Raw genomic sequence first — 26,780 nt, 5'->3', positions numbered from 1 at the left:
ACTGCCCCCCTGACGAGTCACAACCCATGCAAGGGACATATCCCTGCCCCCCTGACGAGTCTTGAAGACCTTTTTTTTTTTTTTTTGCTTGTCAAATTTTTTTCTGGTACGAAATCCTTTATTTGTGGTTGAAGACCTTTTTTTTTTTGCTTGTCAAATATTTTGGCGAACGAGATCCTTTATTTGTGGTTGAAGACCTTTTTTTTTTTTTTTTGCTTGTCAAATGTTTTGGCGGACGAATTTGCCCCCCCCCCCCCTTTGGAAAATCCTAGGTTCGCCACTGTGTTCGATCTTTTTCATTAAGTTGTAATCACTGATCTCGTTAGGGGAGAGATCAGTGGTTTACATGACAATCCAACCGTTGAGATAATGTCCCCGACACGAGATGGCGCTGCTCAGTTTCCATGGAAGCGGTCGGCATAGGATCTGTCACCGACTGTGTGGTAATAATAAAGCAATTTTCCATTTTAGCTAAATTTATGTTGTTTATTTTATCACCAATTAGCAATCTTGCCCTAATTAGTTTTATTATTTCATTTTTGTGGTCAATTAATTCAAGTATTTTAAACAGTACAGCGTATAATCAAAACGAAATCGTGTAAAATGCCATGCCCAGTCCCATATGTTGTAATTTGTGTTGGATCTAGTAAGGCTAAGCTACGTATACCCAGTTGTGTGTCCGGACGATCAATTTTAGAAAGTCATTTGGAAACATTTACAAGCGAATTTTCATCAATTTTTAGTACAAAATGTTAGGAAATATTATAGAGAACAAAATAGAAGATGATAACAAATTAGGGTGTCTGGAGAAAAAAAATATTTTTCGTATTTCAAGAAAATATCACATTTTCTTTGTGAATTTGAAGAGAAATAACCTTCAGACTGACAGAAATATAACATTTTTTTTTTTAATCCAATTATTGGCTGCAAAAAAGAAGAATGAAATTAGGTCAATTTTCAGCATTTCCCTGCCATAGACTGTGTAGTTAAGAAATGGACACACACAAATCCAAATTTTTAGCTTCCGAGAGCTGTTGTAAATTTATTAATATTAGGGCTTAGGCCTAATGCCAAAAACTTGTCCATTAAGTGTCAAATAGGAATTTTTATGCTCTTTCTGATGGTATGATTTTTATAAAGATTTGGAAACCAGATCACAATGAAAAATTGCGACAAATTGAAAAAATTGTGCAAAACAGAAATTTCATTTTCCCATAGAAAACGCATGGGGAAATGGCAATCTCAACACACACACAAATAAGGGTTTGCAATTTATCTCTAAATCTTCATTTCAAATAATCCTATAAACTTGTCCTTACTGTCAAAAGAAGCCCCTGAATTTTCTCTTTCCATACATGCCAAACACAAGTTAATAATTAATTCAGATCACATTTTTATAGCAGCCTGAATTTCCAGAAAAAAATGGGCCATATTTTCCCCTAAATCAGCCTGTTTTATGCTGACACTTTTCAGTGTGGCTTCAGACACCCTAAACAAATATTGAATTTCAAATTTTTAGTGTAACCAAAGACAAAAAAGAAGGCTTCACAAATTTAAAGTGTCCGGACACCCGACCCCCCATCCTACTATAGTATAGTAGTTTTCGAACGCAGTAATATGCGCGTCCGGAATCATAATAGTGTCCGGTAATACAATACGTGACTATATACCCAGTGGTGGTGTGTCCGGACCACCCACGGCTACATCTCAGCCGCCGACTACAGAATAATTGAAGGCACGGCGCATTCAACAAATAACGTTAATTTACGAAAAATTAATACGAGGACTTACAGAATGAAGTCCTCCTACGAAACTTTGTGAAGTCAATTCCTCATAATTTGATGAATATCCCTCAAAATGCGTCATTTAAGCGTTGATTTTTCTTCTCGTTGACAAAATACGAGAGCTTCCTTTCTAGCTCTCAAATTTTTCGTCTAATGAGCGAAAGAGGGCGCGCGATTTATCTTCATATCAAAGACACTACAATTGAAAGACTAGACACAGAAATTATCTTACACGTAAATCGATGCAAAGCGTTATGCGAAGTCGGCAAAGTGTTCAATCTTTTTACTGTAAAGACTTTGGTGGAACGTTAATTGACAAACGAACGGTAGCACTTGCGGGGCTTTGTTCAAGGTACATAGAATTTTGAATATTTTCCAAAAAGTATTCTCGTCAGCAAAAATAATAAAAAAGTATGTTTTTTAAGTTATTGCATTTATTGGGGTCTCTATTTTATCAAACAATTATTGTAATTGCGCATACAATGAATCATGAATCTAGTTTAAAAAATACCACCAAGCTGAATTAAGGTTGCGAACTGTATTAGCGCCACCAACGACCTTCCTTTTATTTCCGTGGAAGAGACGTGCGAAGCCACTTTCCAGGCGGAGGTAAGCGATTTTGCTCTTTTTTGTGTCCTTTTTAAATTAAAAAAATATGTTAAAAATTGATAATGGAACGCTTTCTACCAGAAAAAGCCCTGGTGAGTAGCGGAATGGGTTTCGGCTAACATCATTCACGTTATGAAGCGATGTTAACGACAACTCTAAAATCCACTACAAAAACACGTTGGTTGTGCGAGGTTCGTATAGCATATACTAACCTCGCAATAGTGTGAGTGTGTCCGGACAGGTTGTATGTCCGGACGATCAATTTTAGAAAGTCATTTGGAAAACTTTACATGCGAAGTTTCATCAATTTTTAGTACAAAATGTTAGGAAATATTATAGAGAACAAAAGAGAAGATGATTACAACTATTGATTTCAATATTTTTAGTGTAATTCAAAGACAAAAAAGAAGGCTTCAAAAATATAAAAGTGTCCGGACATAGCCTGGAGGCGTCTGGGGAGTAAAAGTCATCTACTCTACGTAGGCTTACTCCCCACTGACGCCTGGTTTGCTTAGCCTTTGGTCTATACACACCGTAGGTTTTCCCACGGTGAAAGTAGACCTAAATTATAAGTTTTAGTTAGGATTTTGACCCCACACTAACGTACATGGGCCAAAACTAAGTTTTCCCCCCAAATTTAATATGTTTGTATATATTCCTTCAATAAATATTAGTTAATATGAAAAATAATTAAGAGCACGAGCGTTGACTTACCAAGTCTGTTTTTGGTTGCCATCTTGATGTCTTTGTTATTGATACCTAGGTACCACACGTGTGTATAGCTGCCAATTTAAATTTTAAAAATACTTGCATCGGCAGATAAATATCATGAATCGTAAAATACTTGCATCGGTTGATAAATATCATAAAATTTGCTTTATGATATTTATCAACCGAGGCAAGTATTTTACAAATTCATACCAGAGGTCCATCTCCTGAAGGCACAGGTCAAGTTCGAATATGAGTCAAATTGGAATAAGGTCAAAGGTCAATGAACTTTCCATGACTGGCACTGTGCTGTGTTGTACACATAATAACTTTGTACACCCAATAACTTTTTAAAGCTTCGAGGTGGGATCACCAAATTCATAACAGAGGTCCATCTCCTGAAGGCACAGGTCAAGTTCGAATATGAGTCAAATTGGAAGAAGGTCAAAGGTCAATGAACTTTCCATGACTGGCACTGTGCTGTGTTGTACACATAATAACTTTCTATATCTTCGAGGTGGGATCACCAAATTCATACCAGAGGTCCATCTCCTGAAGGCACAGGTCAAGTTCGAATATGAGTCGAATTTGAATAAGGTCAAAGGTCAATGAACTTTCCATGACTGGCACTGTGCTGTGTTGTACACATAATAACTTTCTATATCTTCGAGGTGGGATCACCATCACGGATGTGCTCGAGATTGTTTTGTGCGCGTTGGCCCACTTTTCAATGGGTTACTGCTGATATCGCTTCCGAATTCTCTATCTCCCCCTCTATGATTGCACTCCTGTGTTGTGAATGCACGGCATCATAACCGGCTGGATTTCAGCTGGATTTTAATACCAAATTCAGCTTTGAAATCCAACGTTATCCGCTCAAATCTGTTGATTATTCCAATATTTTGATATCTTATTTTAAATTTCGCCACATTCTTTTCTCATTTTGGGGGTTAATGAGGATAACAGACCAATTGATTGATCACTTTCAAAACTTGAATTGTTGATCAGCATGATCAGCAAGTGGTCAGTCTAGCAGGGTTCCCACAGTCGTGGAAAATCCTGGAAAATGTTGTGGTCAGGGAAAAGTTGGGGAATTTTGAAAATTTGTGAAAAGTTGTGGAAAAGTCATGGAATTGCATATACCTCTTGGCTATGGCAGCTTTCCAATTTTTCGTGTCTCGTATTCTGCTATTATAATTGGTGTTCATGATTTTCATTTCATATGATTTCACCCAGTTTTGTAACATCCCAAATTTTACATAACTCCCAGGACGCAGCGGGAAGTCATGGAAAGCAGCAATGTAGCCATGGAAAAGTCATGGAAAAGTCATGGAATTCTGTTTTCAAATTTCTGTTGGAACCCTATCTAGTTCCCCCTTTTAAATAATGCAGATATTTTTCCTATTCTTTTCTCTCTCTTTCTCTGATCCAGAATCAAGTCTGGAATGTTAAATTACTATTAGTATAGCTCACCTCAAAACTCATGATGAGCTCCTCTGCAGATGATACCCACTCAAGGAATGGCAAGAAAAAGAAGAAGAAAGGGAAGGTGGGGAAGGTCTACCCCATGCACCCGGTTGTCAACGGCAAGGGAAGCGATCAGGAGAAGCTCATCAATCAGAGATCGGGGAAGGACAAGGACCTGCTGGAAACCACCACCAAGAGGAATTCCGCAGCCAACGTCATTTCCAATTTTCAGATGGTGAAGAAAGGGGTGGAGAAATTCAAAGGCTTGAAGTGCGGCAGGAGGAGTACGGCTGGTATCTCTTCAAGTATGTTGATGGGTTTATATATCTCTTCCAATAGTAAACAAATATGTACTGCCACCAGATGAGGTGGTTGGTACTAGGTTCCCAAAGTGAAGCCAGTGTGACTATTTTCCAGAGGGGCGCTGCCCTGAAGGAAAATGGTTTGCATTTGTGTCACTGAGGGAACCATGTAGTCAGTGTCACCAAACTTCTGAAGTCTGTATATATGTGACCTGCAACCCCCAAACCAACTATAAGTCGCCCAAAATGAATACTGAGATTTCTATTAAGCTTGAAAAATCAATTTCTGAGCTTTGAAATTATATACATACATAACTTGCCAAAGACACACATTTTTGAGAAAAGATACTTGCCAAACTGTATAAAAAACATTCAAAGACAAAAATGTACAAATTTGCCTCAATAATCTGATGGGATGGGATGGGACAAGTAGATGGTCGTACTAAGTAACAAATGCAGTATTTCATCCAGTTGGACAGATATGACATTACCATGAGGTTTTGCATGATAATAAATACTGATCTGTGTTATGGAAAACACAGATGATATGCATTTATTATTTTCATTTTTTAATGCAGCATATTTTCTTTTTCTTTTTACTGTCATGAATGTTTGCAAATGTTTGACATATTTATTTCTTTGTTATTTAGGTAGTTTATTTTGTTGCGTTTGTTATAAATATTTGTCATTTTATCTCAATGCTGATTGTTGTGTTATATATATATACAAAGTCTCTTCTGCTTTTGTACTTTAATATATAGGTCTCAGAGACAATGGTAGGTTTGATTTGATTTCCACTTGAAGAAAATGAACTAATACACTTGGTGCTTGATTCTTTTTTCACCACTGTAATCACAAATTGGATCCTTTTTTTTCTTCTTCTATCTTATCCTTTAAAAATATTACTTTAAATCCTGAAAAGGCTCATTGGTTTGTGAAACTTAATTTCTCTTATTTGCTGTGCTTATTTTCATTTCTTTTCTTTATAATATGCATGTTGGTATATTTCTTTCTTTCTCTTCTTAATGCATAAAATGTAAGTATGAATTGGTACATTCGTATCATTATCACTTCTGTTTTAAATCCAAGTCAATATTCACCATGGAGCAGAATTTTTTGTCAATAAAGATTCTTTCACTTTTGTTCCTGGAATGCATAGTGGAATTATAACACTAACATTTCTGCGTATATATATGCTGCTATGACACTTGCACAATTTTGGGATCCCAAAAGTTTACAACTAGTTCATGCATCGAATCGTGCCAGGTTGTTCATGTCGTGAAGTGTGCAGAACAATGCTTGAAATTTTAGAATTTTTAAAAGCCTGGCACGACAAAATTCAGGGATTATTGGCGTGAACTATTTGTAAACTGTGCGCAATGTCGTCGGCCAAGTCGTGCCATGGCACGAGTGGCACGCATTTCACAACTAGTTAACTTCACGACTAGTTCACTACTATTCATTACTAGTTCACGAGAAGCTTACGAATAGGTTATGCATAGTTCTCGCAAATCTCAGAATTGCTCGCCTGAAAGGCATACGCATGCCGTTGCGCAGTTAGGCTCTTACGAACGGCATTCCATTGTGTTAGATTTTATGCTCCAGTGAATGATGATGAATTGAATGACTGCATGACCATGTCGTGCCTATTCATGAGTAAACCTGTCAGGAATATGGCGTGAACTAGTCTGGACTATGGCACGACCATTGATGCGCTTTGCTGGAACCAAAATATCATGCAAGTGTCATAGCAGCAATATTTACCTTGTCTATAAAGCAGTTGGTCTACTTCTCAAGATTTCCACGGGGGCATTTGGTCTACTATCAATTGGTCTACATGTAGTTACCATTTTGTATATACATCACATTTGGTCTAATACCTTTGTAATCTAGTTCTCTGTCAGTCTTACGCCCTGTAGTGTAATATTCATTTCATCCTCAATATTTGTTTGGAGCGTTGTGGCCCAGTGGATAAGTCTCCGGACTTTGAAACAGAGGGTCGTGGGTTCGAATCCCAGCCATGGCGTAATTTCCTTCAGCAAGAAATTCATCCACATTGTGCTGCACTCAACCCAGGTGAGGTGAATGGGTACCTGGCAGGGATTTATTCCTTGAAATGCGTGTGCGCTGTAATCTTAGTAATTACGGCTGCCAAGCTACAGCTGGGGTAATAATATCCAAGTCCTTTGGAAGCGCATAGAGACATTATTCATAATTGTGATATGCGCTATACAAGAACTGTTTATTATTAGGTGGTCTGTCTATGACAGATCACCTCTTAATTTCGTCAGATTTTTCTTTATTTTTATTATTTATTTTTAATGGCTATATTTGTCGCCAAGATATCTCGAATATGTATGTGTCGATTTAATTGAATTTCAAGGCATCTATAGGGTCTGTCATGGAAACGCCAAAATAAGCTTTTCAAGGTCATCAAGTCATGATGACGTCATCTAGACGCCATTTTGTAAAATCACATTATCAATCATATCTCCATTATCAATTATCAAAAATCAATCAAATTCACATGACATAAACTTCAGATTAAGGGTCATCAGGTCATGTCATCAAAGGTCACCTGAAGGTCACGACGCGCGCGTCAAAATTTTAAAATGCTCAAAATCACTTTTTGACCAAAACAGAGTACGTTTTAGGTCATTTTAAGCATTTCAAAAAATTGCGCGCGCAAACGTATGCGCGCGCGTTTCCGCGCGTAACGCCTCAATGCAACTCAGAAACACCGTTTTTTTATATCATTGCATTGATAATATAATTTTGAGCAATTTGATGCCTTGATCAACCTTCTACGACCATTAATAAGGAAATTAACACCCGTTAAAGTTTGCAGCACGTGTGCGCGCGAGCTCTCACTATAGGCCATATATGGGCAAAAACATGCCTATAGAAAATCCGCTGTAGCCCTTCAGAACGCATGGGGACCCCCAATTTTTTTTTCATATTTTGATAGAGTATGAACTAGAGTTATAATTTCATGTCTCATTTGACCCTCAATTATATTATGACGTCATCAAAATGGCGTCGGAAGTCAAAATATCCATTTTGCGTATTATGACGTCATTATAATTGTGCAAATCTGGCTCTAACTCCGTGAATATTGGTCAATTTTCACCCAATATTTGATATGTTGTAGCTTAGGTCTTACTCTTTCTGAATTATTGCCTTTATTTTTCATTTTGATAAACAGATCATCCTCAAAAATTGCAAATAATAAAGGCATGTCATTTTTACTCATTTTGCGTGTAATCTCTATGGGACATGACTTTTTCTCAAAACTAGATTCTACATTCTTCTATTTCGTAAGCTATATCTCCAATTTGTGTTGCCAGTTATCCCTGAGCTTTTAGTATGTAGTAGCTGAGATTCTAAGCTTTTGGTTGTGTTCCTTTATTTTTCGATCAGATGCCGGGATCATGCCCGTATTTCACTTGCAAGATTGGATTTGAGATTCTCGTGTTTTGCTTACGTGTAAAGTCTATAGGAAATATTCTAGCTCAATCGGTTAGGCGTCAGACTTGCTTCTCATTCCATCATGCGGGCAGGGGTTCGAGTCCGCGGGTGAACATGATTTTTTTGTATAGCTATCTTGCCCACGATCAATTATAAGAATTCTAACAAATAATAGCTAAAATATTGCAAAATAAAACAGATTATAATTACTTTTTTATATCATATCTATTTATCTGTCTGTCTATCTACCTACATGACATATCTATCTCTCTGTCTAATATATATCTATCTGTTTGAATATGTCCCTCTCTCTCTATCTATCCATATGTCTGTCTGTCTATCTACCTACATTGTATATCTATCTGTCTGTTTATCTCTCTCTCTCTCTCTGTCTAATATATATGTATCTATCTGTTTAGATATGTCTATCTATCTATCCATCCATCTGCCTGTCTCTATCTATCTATCTATCTATCTATCTGTCTGTCTGTCTCTCTATCTATCTATCTATCTGTCTATCTATCTATCTATATGTCTGTCTCTCTATTCATCTATATGTCTGTCTCTCTATCTATCTCTGTCTCTCTATCAATCTATATGTCTGTCTCTGTATCTATATGACATGACATATCTATCTCTCTGTCTAATATATATCTATCTGTTTGAATATGTCCCTCTCTCTCTATCTATCCATATGTCTGTCTGTCTATCTACCTACATTGTATATCTATCTGTCTGTTTATCTCTCTCTCTCTCTCTGTCTAATATATATGTATCTATCTGTTTAGATATGTCTATCTATCTATCTATCTATCTATATATCTATCTATATATCTATCTATATGTCTGTCTCTCTATCTATCTATATTTCTGTCTCTCTGTCTATCTATATGTCTGTCTATCTATCCATGAAGCTATCACGAGAAGGAGAACCATCTTCCAATTTCTCTCTTAATCCTTTGTTATCGCTTCCTTCGGGTGAAGGAACGATATCTAAAATCAATCGGCGAGCCGCCAGGCGAAAGTTAGAGCCCGCTTACATAACGCGATAGGACCACGCATGAAGCTATTACGAGATAGCTCGTAATAGCTTCATGATATGTCTGTCTCTCTATCTATATATATATGTCTGTCTATCTATCTATCTGCCTGTCTCTCTTTCTATCTATATGTTTATCTATGTTTTATTAATATAACCACCAATCATCTATCTATCTATCTATCTATCTATATATCTATCAATCTATCTCTCTATCTATAAGTTTGTCTCTCTATCTATATATATGTCTGTCTCTCTATCTATATGTCTGTCTCTCTATCTCTATCCATATGTCTATGTTTTATTAATATAATCACCTATAATTTATCTCTCCATCCATCACTCCATCCATCTAATATAATTATCTTTCTTGTATGTATCTGTTTGATTATGTAAATCTGTTTGTCTATCTATTTTTCAATCTAATATCTGTTTGAATATTTTTTCCTGTTTATCTATCTATACGACAGACCACCTAATTCGTCCGCATGACGAATTAAAATCTAGTTATTATTATTTTTTTTTTTTCTTTGTCTAATGAAAATTGGGTTCATAAACTGTCCATCAAACCATAAAGACTATTCAAGTGGTGTTTGACTAAGTGTATAATTTTCACCTTTTCAGTGTTATCCTTGTTTATGTACATTCACATTAACTTTTTGTTCAGGTGGACTTGCAGTATACACTGTAGGACAAGTGCAGCACACCACTTGGATAATCTGATATTTCAGCAGTTTGTGTTCATTGCCTTTCATTGATCGTTATATTCAAATATCATACATCTCATAAAATTACATATTTCAGCTCTGGGACCCGTTTCATAAAGAATTATAAGTACAGCTGGGCCCCATTTCATAAAAAGTTGCTGTGATAGCAACTCTTGCTGGAATATCAGCTTTCATTGGAAGAGCCTGGCAATCAAAAAGCAGAATCAAAATGTCAATTTTACTAAGTTACGAAACAGGCCCCTGGTGTTTGCAAATAAACTAACAACAGCCTGGTGATGGGTTTATTATTTTAATCTAAAAGAGAACCGACTCCAACTAACAACCACTGACAACTGACTAAAATGACATTTTAAAAATATTTGTTTATTTTTCATTATCACTCTTACATGTCATAACATATTGCACATCATTGGTTGTATTCACAGGTCAATTAATGCAAATTTGTATCTTTAGCCCGGGGGGGGGGGGGGGACTTCCATTAACGAGTGGATACCATGCGCGACCATGGGGTATCGAAAAGCACCATCAGCAAGTATGTTCCATATTCTGAAAATGCACCCATTATTTATTGGCATGTGAAACCCTACCCTTAACAAGTATTGGAAACAAAATGATACTCTTGGCAAGTATTCCCTGAATTGAACCCCTATAAACAAGTACCGCGATATTTTAATTGTTATGTCACGGGCGTCGGTTTTACCTTTACCTACATCATTTGGTTTAGTGCGGCCCCACCCACACCTCGCGCAAATTGTACTCTAAACACGTAGTGTTGACTGTTGGAGCAAAAAGCTAAGTAGGCCTACATCCTTTATAAAACATTTTAGTTTTTTATACCCTCGCAAATACATAGCTTTCATAGCAAAAGAGATGCCCTTTTTTCATTTGATTGTTTTTGACACCCTTATTACGTTACGTACGTAACATGCCCTATCTTGAAAAAGTCATCCTTTTTACGTGTTTTTTTTATTGCGCATGGTATCCACTCGTCAATGTAAGTTTGTAATAACAAGGAAATTCTCCATGTGAGCTGAAAATTAGTGACTTATATTGTACAAAAAGCATATGTCGGTTGTTAAGAGCAGGTTGTGCAACACGTAAATCTTTTGTTTACAAATCCTGAGAATATACCTCATTCTTATTTTAATACAATGTAGGTACATGTACTAGTGCATGTTTATTCGTAACAAAGAGTGTAGGCCTACATGTGTTTAATGCTTTTAAGGACGTTCCACAGTTAAAGGGAAATCCATGTCATTTTCACCAAACTTTGCACATAGATACTTTGGAACCTTAATATTCGAAATATGCAAAAATCAACATAGGTCCATGTGCTTGATTTTTTGCTATAGAGCTTCAAAGTTCACCCAAATTGATGTTCTTAAGAATTGCGCATTCAAAAGAATTTGGCATTTTCAGACCGCCCAAGATTACTACAATGAGTTTAAACCTCTATTACTCAGTCAAAATACATGAAAAAGTCATAAAATTTCGCAAGAGAGTTAATAATTGTACCATTAGAATGGAGAATCTATTTATAGTGCTATTTGTTTGCAATTTTTAGTTTAACAGCACTGTCAGTTCTTAAAAATGGCGTAAAAGATAATAAAATCCCAATCTAAAAAATGTGAAATTTCAGTAACAAACTACAAAAGTGCAATAAATGCTGCACTTTATTCAAAATCCATGTCATTTTCACCAAAATTTGCAGAGTTGTAGAGGAAGGTATACCAAAGAGGTACAAACATTAAAAAATATGGGTTCATGTGCTTGTTTTTAAACTACCAGCATTTTTATTAGAGCAAATGTGCTTTTTAAAACACAAAAAATGCGCCGAATGCTTTGTATCTATGTGAAGAAAAAATCAAAACCACTCTACCGTTTATTCAAACTCGGGGTAATATTCGTGATTCTTGGCAGCACTGCAGAGTAAAGTATTTTAAAATTGTAGAGAATTTTTTTTTAATGGTCCATGGAATAATTCAATTTTTTAGCTTCATGAAATAACGCATCGGATCTGCAGTTATAGTGCAGAAGATGAGAAAAATCAGCTCATACCCGCAGCTAATTAATCACCTGTTCATCCATTGTGACGTCAGCGCGCAGAGTGTAAACTATGCGCAGATCATAATGCGCACAAAAATAACTGTGGAACGTCCTTAAATAATCTGATTCAATCAAAATGATTTATAAGAAGTGACTTAAGATTTGTATTTGTAAAACGTAAGAGTATATTTATGACAAGTAAGTTGTTAAACGCTTTAAATTAACGTTTATATTTTCAGTGATCATTCCTGCATTTCAAATCATTTGAGTACCATTTATTCTTGTATTCTTTCTTTCTAGCGAAAAAATTTACTTTAGTCCGTGGGATCGATGCCAGTATTTCGCCAGACCCACTGAGTGCTAACGTTGCCAACGGGGAGCTGATTGGCTATTTTGGACACCTAGCGACATCAAGTGATGCTAATTTGATGATAGATTTGGAGTATTTAGAATTGATACTAAATAGGGGGGCTGATATTAACTGTACCGACAAGTATGGTCAGACAGCACTTCATGAGGTATGTTATTAAACATTATAAACTGGTGCTATGGATCCTAGGATCCTAATCATATGATTGGTTGAAATGTGTCATGTGACCAGTCAATTTTATTTTTTGTTATTGTGTATGCCTGCAGGAAAATTTGCTCCTGACTAGTATTAATGAAAAATTCTATTGGCCAGTCAGGATCCCAGGACCAAAATCCAATTGAAACCAGTTGGATTTCCAACTGGTTTCAATTGGTTTCAATTGGTTTTAACTGGTTTCAATTGGTTTTAACTGGAATTTAACAATTTCCAGTTGAAACCAATTGAAACCAGTTGGGCAACTGGAAATCCTAACTGGAACCAGTTGGGTAACTGGAAATGACTTCCAATTGGAAATGATTTCTAACTGGAACCAGTTGAGTAACTGGAAATCCCAACTGGAACCAGTTGGGCAACTGGAAATCCTAACTGGAACCAGTTGGGCAACTGGAAATCCTAACTGGAACCAGTTGGGTAACTGGAAATGACTTCCAACTGGAAATGATTTCTAACTGGAACCAGTTGGGTAACTGGAAATGACTTCCAATTGGAAATGATTTCTAACTGGAACCAGTTGAGTAACTGGAAATCCCAACTGGAACCAGTTGGGCAACTGGAAATCCTAACTGGAACCAGTTGGGTAACTGGAAATGACTTCCAACTGGAAATGATTTCTAACTGGAACCAGTTGGGTAACTGGAAATCCTAACTTGAACCATGCAGTTGTGTAACTGGAAATCCTAACTGGTACCAATTGGGTAACTGGAGATGACTTCTAACTGGAAAGATGGGTAACTGGAAATGAATTCTAATTGGAACCAGTTGGGTAACTGGAAATAAAACTGGAACCAGTTGGGTAACTGGAAATGATTTCCAATTGGAAACCAGTTAATTTGCATATTATCTGCCAGTGTGCACAGATTAATGTTTTATGAGATTCATCATCATTAACAATGTATCTATTTAATTCTTTTCAATTTCAAGTGCCACACTTTTTAAAGATAAGTATTTAGAATACTTAGCAGTGAAAACCATGTTCATAAATGTTATAGATTATAATTAAAACAGATTAAAGGATAATTAGTACACCACTAACTGTTACCAAATTACATCAAATAAAAATACATATATTTGAAGATCTTCCATACAATATATACATATGAAAGTCTGTATTTTATCAATGCCCTTTACATTGGTATTAATAGACATATAATACTGCTTCTGTGTTGGCATATGAGCAATAGTTAGTGCAAATGCTAATTAATTTGTAACTAATTAAGTTCATGCATTCCAATTAGTTCCAATTGGATCCAGTTGGAAACCAATTGGTTTCAACTGGTTCCAGTTGAAACCAGTTGCCTCCAATTGGTTTCAACTGGAACCAATTTGAAACCAGTTGCCTCCAATTGGATTCAATTGGTTTTAATAGGGAAATTGGAACAACTGGAACCAATTGACACCAATTGCCAACTGGTTCCAATTGCCCAATTGGTTTTAACTGGAACCAATTGGCAACTGGTTTTCAATTGGAACCAATTGGTTTTAACTGGAACCAATTGGCAACTGGTTTTCAATTGGAACCAGTTGTTCCAATTTCCCTATTGAAACCAGTTGGCCAACTGGTTTCAATTGGTTTTGCCCTAATTGGTTTTAACTGGATTTTGGTCCTGGGATATTAGATAGTGAACCCTCATGCCCGGGGGGGCCACTTCCATTGACGAGTGGATACCATGCGCGACCACGGGGTCTTGAAAAGCACCCTAAACACGTATTTTCCATATTCTGAAAATGCACCCCTTAACAAGTATTGGCGTGTGAAACCCTACCCTTAACAAGTATTGGAAACAAATACTATTGGCAAGTATTCCCAGAACTGAGCCCCTAAACAAGTACAGCGATGTATTTTCCATATTCTGAAAAGGCACCCCTTAACAAGGATTGGAAACAAAACGATACTCTTAGCAAGTATTCCCTGAAATGATCCCCTAAACAAGTACAGAGATATTTTATTGTTATGTCACGTGTCCGTCGGTCGTCGGTTTTATCTTTAGACACCATCATTTTGGTTTAGTACGGCCCCACCTTCCACACCTCGTGCAAATCGGACTCTAAACACGTAGTGTTGGGGCAAAAAGGACATCCTTTATAAAACATTTTGGTTTTGTTTTATCATCCCCGCATATTTGACCCTAAACACGTATATTTTTCCGAGCAAAATAGATACCCTTTTTTCAATATTTTTGTGTTTTTGACACCCTTATCACGTTACGTATGTAACGTGCCCTATCTTGAAAAAGACATCCTTTTTACGTGTTTTTTTGGTCGCGCATGGTATCCACCTTTAATGTAAGTGGCCCCCCCCCCCCCCCCCCCCCGGGCCCTCATGCTATATCTACAAGTATTAAAGTTTACAAGGAATCGTTTTGCTTTTAATAATACCAAATTTGATTGGCATTTTTGCTCAGAAGAGAAATTGTCTCAACTATATTCTGTATAGTCCTGTGTAAAAAATCTGCTATGACACAAAATGGTTTTTGTGTAAACAGTCTTTAAAAAAATGTGGAACAAATTGGGATGTGATACCAGAAAAATTGTTCCCTGGTTTTGAAGTATTTATATGTATGCATGCGTCGTGGTCTAGGGGTTATGACTTCTGTTTTTCAATCAGAGGGGAGTTGGATCAAATCCAGCCCTGGTGTGATTTCCTTCAGCAAGAAATTTACCCCCATTGTGCTGAACTCAACCCAGGTGGGTGTTTCATAAAGCTGTTCGTAAGCTAAGAGCGACTTTAAGAACGACTGGTGATCCTTTATTGTGGTAAAAGGTGTACACCAGTGGCGTTGATTTAGCACGTAAGGAAGGTTCACCGGTCGTTCTAAAAGTCGCTCTTAACTTACGAACAGCTTTATGAAATGGCCCCCTGGTGAGGTGAATGGGCACCCAGCAGGATTAATCCCTTGAATGCACTGAGCACTGGAAGGCAGCTCGAGCTAAAGTTGATGTACAAGTGCATTTCAGAATATATTATTTCCAGATAGATAGTGCTATATATATATTGTTCTTGTTGTTATTATTATTATTATTATCATTATTATAATAAGATATTTGTTTCTTGGCATTAACTTTATTCTTATTGATTATACTCTCTCATAGATTTCCAGAACCTGGGATCCTGACATTGCTGTGTTCATGATTGAGAAGGGAAGCAATGTCAACCAGGCAGATCTGTATGGCCGGACCCCTCTCCATGTGGCCGCTGCTGTTGACTTTCCTGAAATGATTAAAGTTCTTCTTAACAATGGAGGTATGTATGATGACAACTGGGGAGTTTTTGTGACAGCTGTGGAACATAGTGAAGGCTATTGTCAAGTGCCCTCGTGACAAGGAAGTCTTTGTCGTTGGTCGGTGAATCGAAACAGCAGTTTCGTCTGTGACTCTGGACAAAATAAATTGTACAATTCAAGAGTATTACAAAGAAGAAAAGCGGCTTCAGATGAGTGGGTGATACCCTTATAGAGAGTGAGAGTGCGTCCCATAATTTGGGATCCACATACGTGTATGTAAAATGCTCTATCACCAAGGATAGGATTTGCTTTGGCAATTCAAATTTTGAAAAATTGCTATTTGGAATGATTAAGACAAAATACAGGTTTTCGGCAATCTTACTGTTACACTTTATAATTGCACTGGGTTGTTCTATTAAAACCAACGTGTATTGTTACTCTTTGAATATCTCATAGCGTACTTGGAGAGCCTGACAGAGAAGGAACAGCAAACGCCTCTCCACTATGCTGCGCGGAACGATGCCTGTGAGAGCATGAGAATTCTTCTAAAGAAAGGCGCAGACATTCACGTCCGAGATTATAAAGGGCGTACACCGCTCTTGCTTGCTGCAGAGTTAGGTATGTTTACGTCTGTTTGAATTGCGAAGATCATTGTCAGTGTCACTGTTGTTTTATTGTTTTTGTTTTTGGGGGGAATGGTTACAGAGAGAAATAAGGATGTTGGTGATGACGATGATCATGGTGACGATGGTGATGGCGACAGTGATGATGACAGTGATGATAAAGATGATGATGGTAGTGATGGTGATGATGATGGTAGTGATGGTGATGATGATGGTAGTGATGATTGTAATGATGATGATGGCGACGATGATAATGACAATGATAGTGGTGGTGATGATCGGGATGATGATGATGATGATAGTGCAGAAGATGTTGATCATCGTAGTAGATATAGCATAGAGCTAGTGATGATGATGATTATGGTATGAGTGATATAATGATGATTGTGATCTTTGTAAATCAGCTTTGATTATATTTTTATATGTATAATTCCTATTTTCATCAAATTATGTTGACTTTCATTCTTATTCATGTTCATAATCAATTTTCAGATCGTAGTGAGACCTCGCACCTCTTATTAGAGATGGGAGCCAGGGCATACGATGTTGATCGTACAGGTCACACTGCACTCCAAGTGATGGTCACCAAAATGCCAGCTGTGGTAAGGTTCTTTCTCATTTGTAAAAGGTCAATATAAAATGGTGATACGGATTCTAATCAAACGATTGGCTGAAATCTGTCACATGATCAGTCATTCATTTTTGAGCTAATATTTTAATGACTGGTACTGATTACTAGTTACATAGACTGTTGATGGTTTTGAGAGTTGAGGATAGTATATCAAATAATAACGATCAACGTCACTATCTGATAAAACATATAATACACATCATTTTGGTTTAGGCATTAGAATGATTACACAATACCTATGAAATAGTCCAAGCTTTAAGGCCCTGTCACATCGTTCCTAACTATGGAACTGTTAAACCCACAAGGCGCAGGATTCAGACTGGTTTTCATAGTTACCGCAGGCGCGATAGCTCAGTCGGTAGAGCGGGGGACTCGTATTCCGGTGACCCGGGTTCGATTCCCACTTGGTGCGCTAGTGCCCTTTGGTAAGGCATTAATCCTCAGTACCAGGTCCTTCGGAGAGGACCTTAAGCCGTCGGTCCTCTGGTTGCTTGCTTACAAGCATTCATGCTTTCTTAGCAATCAGGTAAAAAATCACCACCACCACCACTTATGTATTTCACTAGTCCTGCCGATGCACGAACAAACCTGTGTCCCATTTGTTTTGAATGGTGGGCGAAAAGTCAATTTTTTTACAACCACGCATAAGTAATTACCGAAGCATGGCGAGCCATGCTTCCAGTAAATTTGCCATGCATAAGTAATTACCAGACGCATGGCAAATTTACCGGATACATGGCTGGCCATACGTCAGTAATCATGCATGCTTGCCATTCTATGATACTCCACAATGTATCAAAATCTGTTAGTTATCCAGGACCCTGACTTATTACTAATATAAAGATAATTTCTTACTTTTATTTACTTGTCTATTTCCCAACTCTTAGGCTAAGGAAGGTCTGAATCAGTTGTATCGATGTGATCGAGCCAACCGTAAGCAGTACTATGATCTCCATCTCTTAGAACCTCTACCACTTGATTCGGGAATAGAGGTCCCAGCACGCACCGTGGTAAGTTTATCTTAAAGTGCAAATCCAGATTTGAATATTACTGTATGACTTCTTGGTTTTTAAGAATAATAATAATCATAATATGCAACATTTATATAGCGCCTAATACAAATGTTTCTAGGTGCTGCATACTACATGTATTACTCGGGCTTTAGCACGGCTACCCTGATCGGACGCTCGAACATTCAAGGAATTTCTTCTTACCAGGCACCCATTAACTACACCTGGGTGGAGAGTGGCAAATGTAGATAAATGCCTTGCCAAAGGATGCGAGTGCTGCGGTAGGATTTGAACCCCGGACCTTGTAGTTCAAAGTCTGGAGACTTATCCACTGAGCCACAACACCTTTTAGCTCAAGTAGCAAGGCAAAGGTGTCATTCTGAGAAGTTTCTGTCCCCGTTATGATGGAAAATAAGCAAGCGAGAAACATGAATAATGCAGGATGTGTCATGCTTTTGCTTTTCTCCCTAGCATGAAGAAGAAACAAGTAGTAATGTCATTGAGAAATCTCATTTCCTTTCGAAAAGGCATACAAATCTTTAAAAAAAATATATGAAAAGATACAGTGGACTTCAAGTCATGTGATTATGATGTGACCGAAGCTTTCTGTTGTATCAAATTTTTAGTGATATTGGTAGATTGATTGAAATAGTAATTTTTTAATTTTTTCAATGCAAAATCTGACATTGTTAGTATAATATGGGGGGGGGGGGGAGTGAGATCTCTGCCATGTGATATAATGAGACATTGCACATTTGTGCCACCCTTGTATTAAAAGGGCATATTCTACAATGTATATATTGACACCCCCCCCCCAAAAAAAAAAAATAATAATAATAATAATAATAATAATAATAGATACCCTTTTTTTATTTCCTGAAATATATATATTGGGCTACATGTAGGGTTAGGGTTGTGATAGGGATTATGTTCAGAATAAAGTGGGGATTAGGGTTAGAACTTGGTTCAGACCAAAGGGTTTAAATGTATGTTTGGCCCAATTTGCAAATTCACACCAGGAACAATTGTCACTGGATCTCACACCCTAAGTCTGTTTGTATATTTTACTCACAGCTTCAGAGCATAGTCCTGTATAATCAGCTGGAGCTTATCATGCACCCGGTCTGTCGTCAGCTCATAGAGGTCAAATGGCAGAAGTTTGGAAGGTCAGTATCTAATCGTTTCTTTTTATTTGTTTGTATTACATATGAATACCAGGGGGTGTTTCACAAAGATTTTATGTATGACTTCAGAGTCACACTTAAATGCCCATGCGCACATGATCTGTAATGCGAAATCTGATTGATGGATATGAGGTAGTGCGCATACCGTGCACATGATCTGACCATGTGGTGATGTCTTATATACCGTATGCAACTGGGAATTTAAGTGCCTTTTACGTTGTACTTAAATCTTTGTGAAACACTCCCCAGTTGTGTTACTTGTCACAATTCGTCACAAGATGAATTTACAGCAGAAACTAACAAAATTACCTTCAATTGTGTTTGTGTGCCTTAGTTTCATTTTTGTTCTCAATGTATGAGCTGGATAGGCTCTCCTCAGCCAAGAAGGCTTGTCTATTGAAGAGTCTGTGCACATGTACAGTATGAATGAATAAATGTATTATAAATATCAGATTATTCTGCCACAAAACACTTGGCAGCATGTCAGTTCATAGAAGTATTAGCATTTATGAGGCGCTGATTATCTAGTTGCCTTTTCAATGGCGCACTATACTTCTATATTACCCTGGTGATAGCTCCAGCTTATAAAAGCACCTAATCCTGCCGGGTACCCATTTACGCTGAAGTAGTAATGAAATTATTTTATTTTCCATGTATTGGAAATCAAATATTCATTTTGTTGTAGATGGTCATGTTTCTGTTATTGTTTTGCCCTGTGTAATTTTGTGTAGTGATAGGAGGATTGATGCAATTACACATATTGCATTCGTATTTGTTCGTAAAAATAAAATGCAGATGTTTGTTTTGTATTGAGGCTTGATTCTATGTTTTGTTACTTACAGGACTGGGGCATTCAAGCAGCTTGCCTTCAATCTTCTATTCATCCTTATGTGGACGGTGTTAGCCTGCAGTCTCAAGAATCCATTTGAATACACATTTCCACAAGACATTTGGAGACTCGTTCTCGAGGTTTGTGCAAGCTTTCAAAGTGAATCTTAAAGCTAAATTACAGTAGTTGCAGTAAAACACTAATTTCGTGAGAAAGTCTGCAAAACCAAGGTTAAGTATGACTATATCATCGTGGATCTAGATCTGGTACAGTTACATAAACTGAACTTTGTGAAATCATAAAATCTAAGCTGAAATACGATCACACCGAAGATCACCAACACAGATAGGCACACGTGGGACAGTGTATTATTATTGCTGGAATAAAGACCTGACGGAAGTGACCGAATCCGCGCTTATTTTGCTTATTTCTCAGCAATTACACAATTTCTTCCAGAATCATTTGGCACATATTTTTTATTCATACAAACAGACACTTGGGTGGTCATTATATCAGATTCTGTAAAAAGTAATTTTGAGATCGTTACCAGAACTGGAATTTACCTTCAAATGCAAACGCTCATTGACTAATGCACATTGAGACGCATCCCACTAGTAAGATCTAGGGCCTGTTGCAGAAAGAGTTGCAATCAAACGCAACTCTAAAAATCATGCGTAACTTCATTTTCAACCAATCAACAGCGCGCATTTTGGACTTGCGATTGATTTTTTGACTTGCGTTGAACGCAACTCTTTCTGCAACGGGCCCCAGACCAATTAAGTGATGCATTACACCACAAAGCAACAGGGAATTTAAGAGCTGTTTCCAGTCCTGGGCCCCGTAACACAAAGATAAGCGATTGATTGCTAATTTGAAAGAACAATTCTGATTGGTTCCTAGTCAGTTTCCTGAGCAAAACTTAGGCAGACTCACTTGTGTAGGTCTACATAATGCAAAAGTATAAATCTATAGAATTGTTATTTTGTGCTTGCATGAAATGATAAAAATGTTATATATTCTTTGGCAGATATGCGGTGGATTATTGACCATATACCAGATCGTCTTGGAACTCAATGAGTATTCAGACTCAAAAAAGAAATTCATTGTAAGTATAAGTATGTTATCACAACGTTCATGTTTAAATGTAAAAGAGGATTAAGTTGAACTTTAAGCTACTGTAATTATATCTGCTCAGTGTCGAGATCAAAATGGTTTTCTTATATTCTGCCCCTAAACTTTGGAACACAGTCCCATATTCCATTAAGGGAACTTCTTCATGTTTTTAAGTTCAAAAGACCTCTTGAATCTTAATCGTTCAAACATTTTTTTTATTCATTGATTCTTTGTTAGCGCATGGAGATGCACAGGAAATGATAGACACTTTATAAGTACCATAGTATATTTATTATCATCCTTAAGTAACTATATTTTACTGGGTTGAAAGCCATAAATTGTATTTACAAAAATGAGACTTCCCCAGCACGCCTTCAACATTCTCACTCTATTTCTGTCGACAGGCATGGAGGAATTGGCGTATTACAGAGATAGAGAAAGATTTCAAGTTCTGCCACCCCCAGTGGCCTCAAGAAAGGCAGTACTTGGACCAAGAGGTCAGTGACATCAAGGAACAGGCCCCAAGCTACTTCTCTGATAAATGGTAGGTCCAAGAATAGTTGCAAAGGTCCGTTTGGTCCGTTTCCCAATTAAAACGATACATTCAAATTCAAATTTATTTATTTCACTTCCATCAAACAAAAACAAATTGTATACCATATATAAACATAAATATTTGTATCCGTTGCAAAAAAAAAATTAATAATACATATGTTGTGAAGAAAAAAAAAAACACTTTGACAATTTGGGCAACACATTGTAGGTTTTAAATATGTACAGGTGTATACTATTTTTCAATAGAAATTAAATTAAGATGGAAATGGAGGGACCCACTAAAAAGCAATGCTTGTACAATGTGGGCCCCTCAAAAAATAGATAACACAACAAATAACAAAATAACAAAGTACAAATACAGATATATGTAATCAAATGAGAAAAAAAAAATTATTTCCATCATAATAGTCTTGAAATAAACATTTTGTTCACATGTATTGTAGAGTGGGACTAGCATCTTGAGTGTCTAGACAGTGTGCGACTCTCAATAAGTCTGTAATATTATCATTATCATTATTGTTATTACAATTATTATTCATCTCTTCTATCTCTGGTATGTTTTTCATTCTTGAATATTGACAGTTTCTAGAATGTACATGTATACAGGTGTTTGTGATGCAAACTTAGAATGCCACCAAATGAATGAGATTCACCTTAAAAAGCTACATGTGTCCTCTTTTTCATTGCTGAATACATGTATGTACTGGATTGCAAAGTGTGCAGCAATAATAAAAAAAAAATTGCACTTTTATATGATATATCTCATACATGTACTTACAAATCCAGTTTGCCGTGATATTCACAGAGTCAAAGGACTTGAATTACCCACATTTTATATTTTTGGCAGTGCTGCTACTGATGTCATAAAGAAAGGTTATGACCTTGCTTTTTTACTGCTATTTTCATTTTTCATCCACTTTGTATTCATATTGTCAATGCTTTTCATATTCATAACAAAATAATGCACAGTGTAAAGTTTGTGGTGTTAGGGCCGGGGTGAGGTAGGCATCTTGGGTCTTCAAAACTGTTGTGTATCACCAACACTGAACATGGCCAATGCTTGGACTGCACTTTAATGCCAATAATATGTTCTTACCTATGCATTATTTGTAGTATATTACCCAAGCATCAACCATTGATATCAAATTTTATTGTCACAGGAACTTATTTGATTGGTTGATCTACATCTCACTGCTCATCGTGACCTTGCTCCATGTTGTTGATATCTTTGTGAGTGCGAGCGGTCTGAGTACAGCTACCCAGAACATATTTGCCATCGTCATCATCTTCGTCTGGTTGAGGTTGATGAAGAGTGTCAGAGCCTTTGTCAGATTTGGTGAGTTTGTCTTGTGAAAATCATCTTGAAAATAAACTCTAGTTGTTATATCAGTTTTATAATAAACTCATACAGAACTGTGTATTAATCCATAAAATTGTGTAATACATATTGCGTATGCGTCAGCATTCAAGCATAAGTCACATTTATGTCTTTGTGAACCCCTCCCCCGATGTGTTTATAGTTTTTAGTAGAATTTTACATGAAATTATATTTGAGCCATTTGTGGTGTTGATTGTGGCATTGCAAAGCAAAGCATGCATTTATGAATAACCCCAAGACAGGTCAGTGACAAGGACAATAATTATTTTTTTAGCAAGAGTTTCTGCATTTATTGTTATATCACAATACAAACTCACAATAATGATAGCAAAAATACAAATAATCAAAATATCAAATTTGCATAATTCTTACATACAAACGTATAATTAGTAATTAAGCACTATGGTAAGTAAAATGGTTGATTGAATATCAGCCAGGAGAAAAACCACATGTAAACCATGGTAAATATTCAGGTCGACATGTATATTACAAAAGTGGTGTTCCTTATATTAAAAGGGAAAGAGGGACAAGGAAAAACAAAAGGCTGACATTACGTGTGTGAATGTGGGTGCGCATACTTTCATAAAATATCATAAAGAGAAATTACAAGTATGGAAGCCACAGGACGTATACTTGATGTATATTGCAGTATATTACACCTATCTTGATCACATTTTATAACAATTTTCTAACAAGATTTTAGCTCTGAAATAAATTTTCTGTATCTCAGTGTGCAATTATTCCTAATACTGTATCAAAATGCTCGCATTTTTTTTCAGGACCGTTCATTGTTATGCTTGGCCTTATTGCAAGTGACTTTGGGACATTCCTGTACCTGTATGGAAACTTCTACGTACCTTATGGTAAGGTGAATCTCGTTATAATTATATGATATAGAAAAAGTTGTTGAGTCAGTCATGTGTTGTGTTGATGCTGGCATTGCAATATCATTGGTGGACTGACTAACAGAATATATCTGATGAACATGATTTATTGAAATAAAACTATGTAAATGCATATAGATTAACCTGAAGGCAGTTCAATTAAAAATGATTTTTATGATTTTCTGATTTTTAAAAAATATATACATGTATCAGGGTGTGATATAAAGTAGGTTGCCTTGTAATGATGATAAATGATAAATCCATAATTTATTGTTCGAAATAGACATGAAATGAAATACTCCGAAAATTTGCTTTGCCCAATTGATCGTGGGCCCGGCAGCCGCTGTGCAGCGCCAGATCGACGAGGCTCTATCCCTTTAATCGTTGAACGCCAAACAGGGTAGCAGCAACTCCCATCTTTTAATGTCTTTTGGTCTGACGCGGCCGGGGTTTGAACCCCCGACCTCCCGGTTGTGAGACGGACGCTCTACCAGCTGAGCCAACACACCGGTTGTATCTTTGTCTATCTATTCTAAAATGGGAGAAAAGAATCATTCTGAATTTTGATTGTTCGAGTTCTTGTCTTGGATTTTTCATCTATATGTAATGGTAATTCTACTATGTACCGCTATTATCTACTTTTTTACTTTCACAAGATGGTCATTCTCTACTGCTTTTAAAGATTAATTTCTCTGTTTGTAATTTATTCTTTCTAGTTCAGCAGCCTTATAATTCACACTTTGCACCTTGCCATATTTTAAATTACCCAATTTATGGTCAAAATGGTTGTTCATGTCGATGTTTTCTTTGTGTATAGCATGTGCCTTCTGGATGACATATGGAGGTAACAATGGCACCATCCCAAGCATGATGACAGTTGATCAGCTCATGTACAGTCTCTTTAGGATCACACTCGTCGATGAATATGATTATGAGGTAAGTCAAAAGATTCTCCATCCTCCTAAAATGCACATGGCTCGTATTCGGGAGCCCAGTTCAACTTGGGCCATGGTCTAAGGCATGGCGCACATAGCATGATCTTTTGCTATCTGATTTTCGCAGAAATTGTAATAGAATTAGATATGAACATTCCAACCTATAAAATCTTAACGATCAGAGATCCGAATAGTGGTATGATTACTAAAATTGATAGCTTCTGTACTATAGCAGAGGCATTGGTTTCTAGTAAGCTGGGCTTGATTCCCATGTGGTGCACTTTTGACCTTTGATATAAAAGCCTTTATCCATATTACCTGGTCTCTCGGAGAGAGGATCATTAGCCTTCAGTCCTCTGGTTGATTGCTTTTTTTTTAGCAGTCATGCAATCTGGTAAAAAAAAGTCATTACCTCCTGATAAAAATTGAAATGTGTAGACTTTTAAAAGGGCTTCCTATAAAGATAGAACTTTCTATTATGTGCTTGATATATCAATCTTTATTATTATTATCATTATTATTACTATTATTAGTAGTAGTACATGTAGTAGTAGTAGTATTATTATTAATATTATTATTATTATTATTATTATTATGATTGTTTATCTCCTCAGGGCATGCGGCAGGAGAATGTTTGGATGACATACATACTTCTGGTGTCGTTCCTCATGATATCAGCTATCCTCTGTATCAATGTACTCATTGCCATGCTCTCCAACACATTCCAGAGGTAAGGCATACTCTCAGGGTTATTAATATGATAAGAGAATGGGGGGGGGGAAAGAAAGAGAAGGTCATGTTGATGTTTGCATGACAGAGTAGAAAATACATGAGGACTTCAAGTTGTTTTGCCCCCATGATAGCCCAAACCGCCATCTTTTCTAAAGTCGCCCTTAAAGCAGATATGAACCAATAGCGCCATCTCGAGTCCTCAACTACTCATACGTGGCCAGTTTCCTGACCCATTAGGCTAGTGTAGTCTAGTAATATAGACCCACTTGAATTATAACATGCTAATTAACTACTTAAATCATTGATAATAATAATTAACAATTACTTTTCCTCTCAAAACATTGTAGTTTCTCTATACAAATACAATTATAGGTCAATTTATTCTCTGTAGTATAGTAGATATCTGAAAATGTATATTTCAAGACTATGTATTTATAACACACAGTCAATGAGAGACCACACACAATTCACTCCCCCTTTACGATCTCCACAAAAAATATTCATGCCCCAAGATCTCCACAAACAATATTCAAGAAAATTTAGAAAATTTATTTTCTACTTACAGCAGAATAATTATATGATGTTATTGACATTTTACAAATACTTTTAAAGCAAAGATCTACCATGGTTATAAAAGAATCTGTCCTGTATTAAGCAGAGGTAACGTTACAATCCTCTCATCAAAACTATTCATCTTTTCAGGGTGTATGACAATGCCACAGCCATTGCCATCATGCAGCAAACCAAGATCATCTTGAGTATTGAAGATAGTCTTGGGAAGAAGAAAAAGAGGAAGTACTTTGACTACATCCGGGCATTCTGCAGTCCGCAGAGCCTCTACTACGACGACGACATGACCTCGGAAGGAGGGGATGATCTCAAGAAGATGACCTTTCAAATTAAGGTAATGATTTTGTTATATCTGCATGCAAAGAAAAAGAGAGG

At 36.7% G+C, this 26,780-nt stretch overlaps 1 protein-coding gene across 2 annotated transcripts in view; it reads left to right on the top strand.

Moving 5' to 3' along the window:
* Positions 1 to 352: 352 nt before the first annotated feature.
* Positions 353 to 26,780, top strand: part of LOC129280131 (transient receptor potential cation channel subfamily A member 1-like) — a 37,239-nt gene continuing 10,811 nt past the window's right edge. Inside the window, exons 1-17 of one of the 2 annotated variants that reach the window (XM_064111987.1) lie at positions 353 to 443; positions 4,534 to 4,873; positions 5,632 to 5,646; positions 12,452 to 12,669; positions 15,831 to 15,981; positions 16,418 to 16,579; positions 17,077 to 17,186; positions 18,103 to 18,225; positions 19,300 to 19,391; positions 20,252 to 20,378; positions 21,266 to 21,343; positions 21,756 to 21,895; positions 23,067 to 23,242; positions 24,064 to 24,147; positions 24,986 to 25,104; positions 25,718 to 25,833; positions 26,538 to 26,739. In XM_064111987.1, coding sequence (XP_063968057.1) covers positions 4,585 to 4,873; positions 5,632 to 5,646; positions 12,452 to 12,669; positions 15,831 to 15,981; positions 16,418 to 16,579; positions 17,077 to 17,186; positions 18,103 to 18,225; positions 19,300 to 19,391; positions 20,252 to 20,378; positions 21,266 to 21,343; positions 21,756 to 21,895; positions 23,067 to 23,242; positions 24,064 to 24,147; positions 24,986 to 25,104; positions 25,718 to 25,833; positions 26,538 to 26,739 — 2,202 coding nt within the window. In that variant the 5' untranslated portion in view covers positions 353 to 443; positions 4,534 to 4,584. The remainder of the gene's footprint in view (positions 444 to 4,533; positions 4,874 to 5,631; positions 5,647 to 12,451; positions 12,670 to 15,830; positions 15,982 to 16,417; positions 16,580 to 17,076; positions 17,187 to 18,102; positions 18,226 to 19,299; positions 19,392 to 20,251; positions 20,379 to 21,265; positions 21,344 to 21,755; positions 21,896 to 23,066; positions 23,243 to 24,063; positions 24,148 to 24,985; positions 25,105 to 25,717; positions 25,834 to 26,537; positions 26,740 to 26,780) is intronic. The other variant, XM_064111988.1, reaches the window with a different exon arrangement.

The sequence above is a fragment of the Lytechinus pictus genome, chromosome 17 (assembly GCF_037042905.1).
Source record: "Lytechinus pictus isolate F3 Inbred chromosome 17, Lp3.0, whole genome shotgun sequence".
NCBI lineage: Eukaryota > Metazoa > Echinodermata > Echinoidea > Temnopleuroida > Toxopneustidae > Lytechinus > Lytechinus pictus.
The sequence above is the reverse complement of the archived record's forward strand: the minus strand, read 5'-3'. Positions and strand labels throughout refer to the sequence as shown.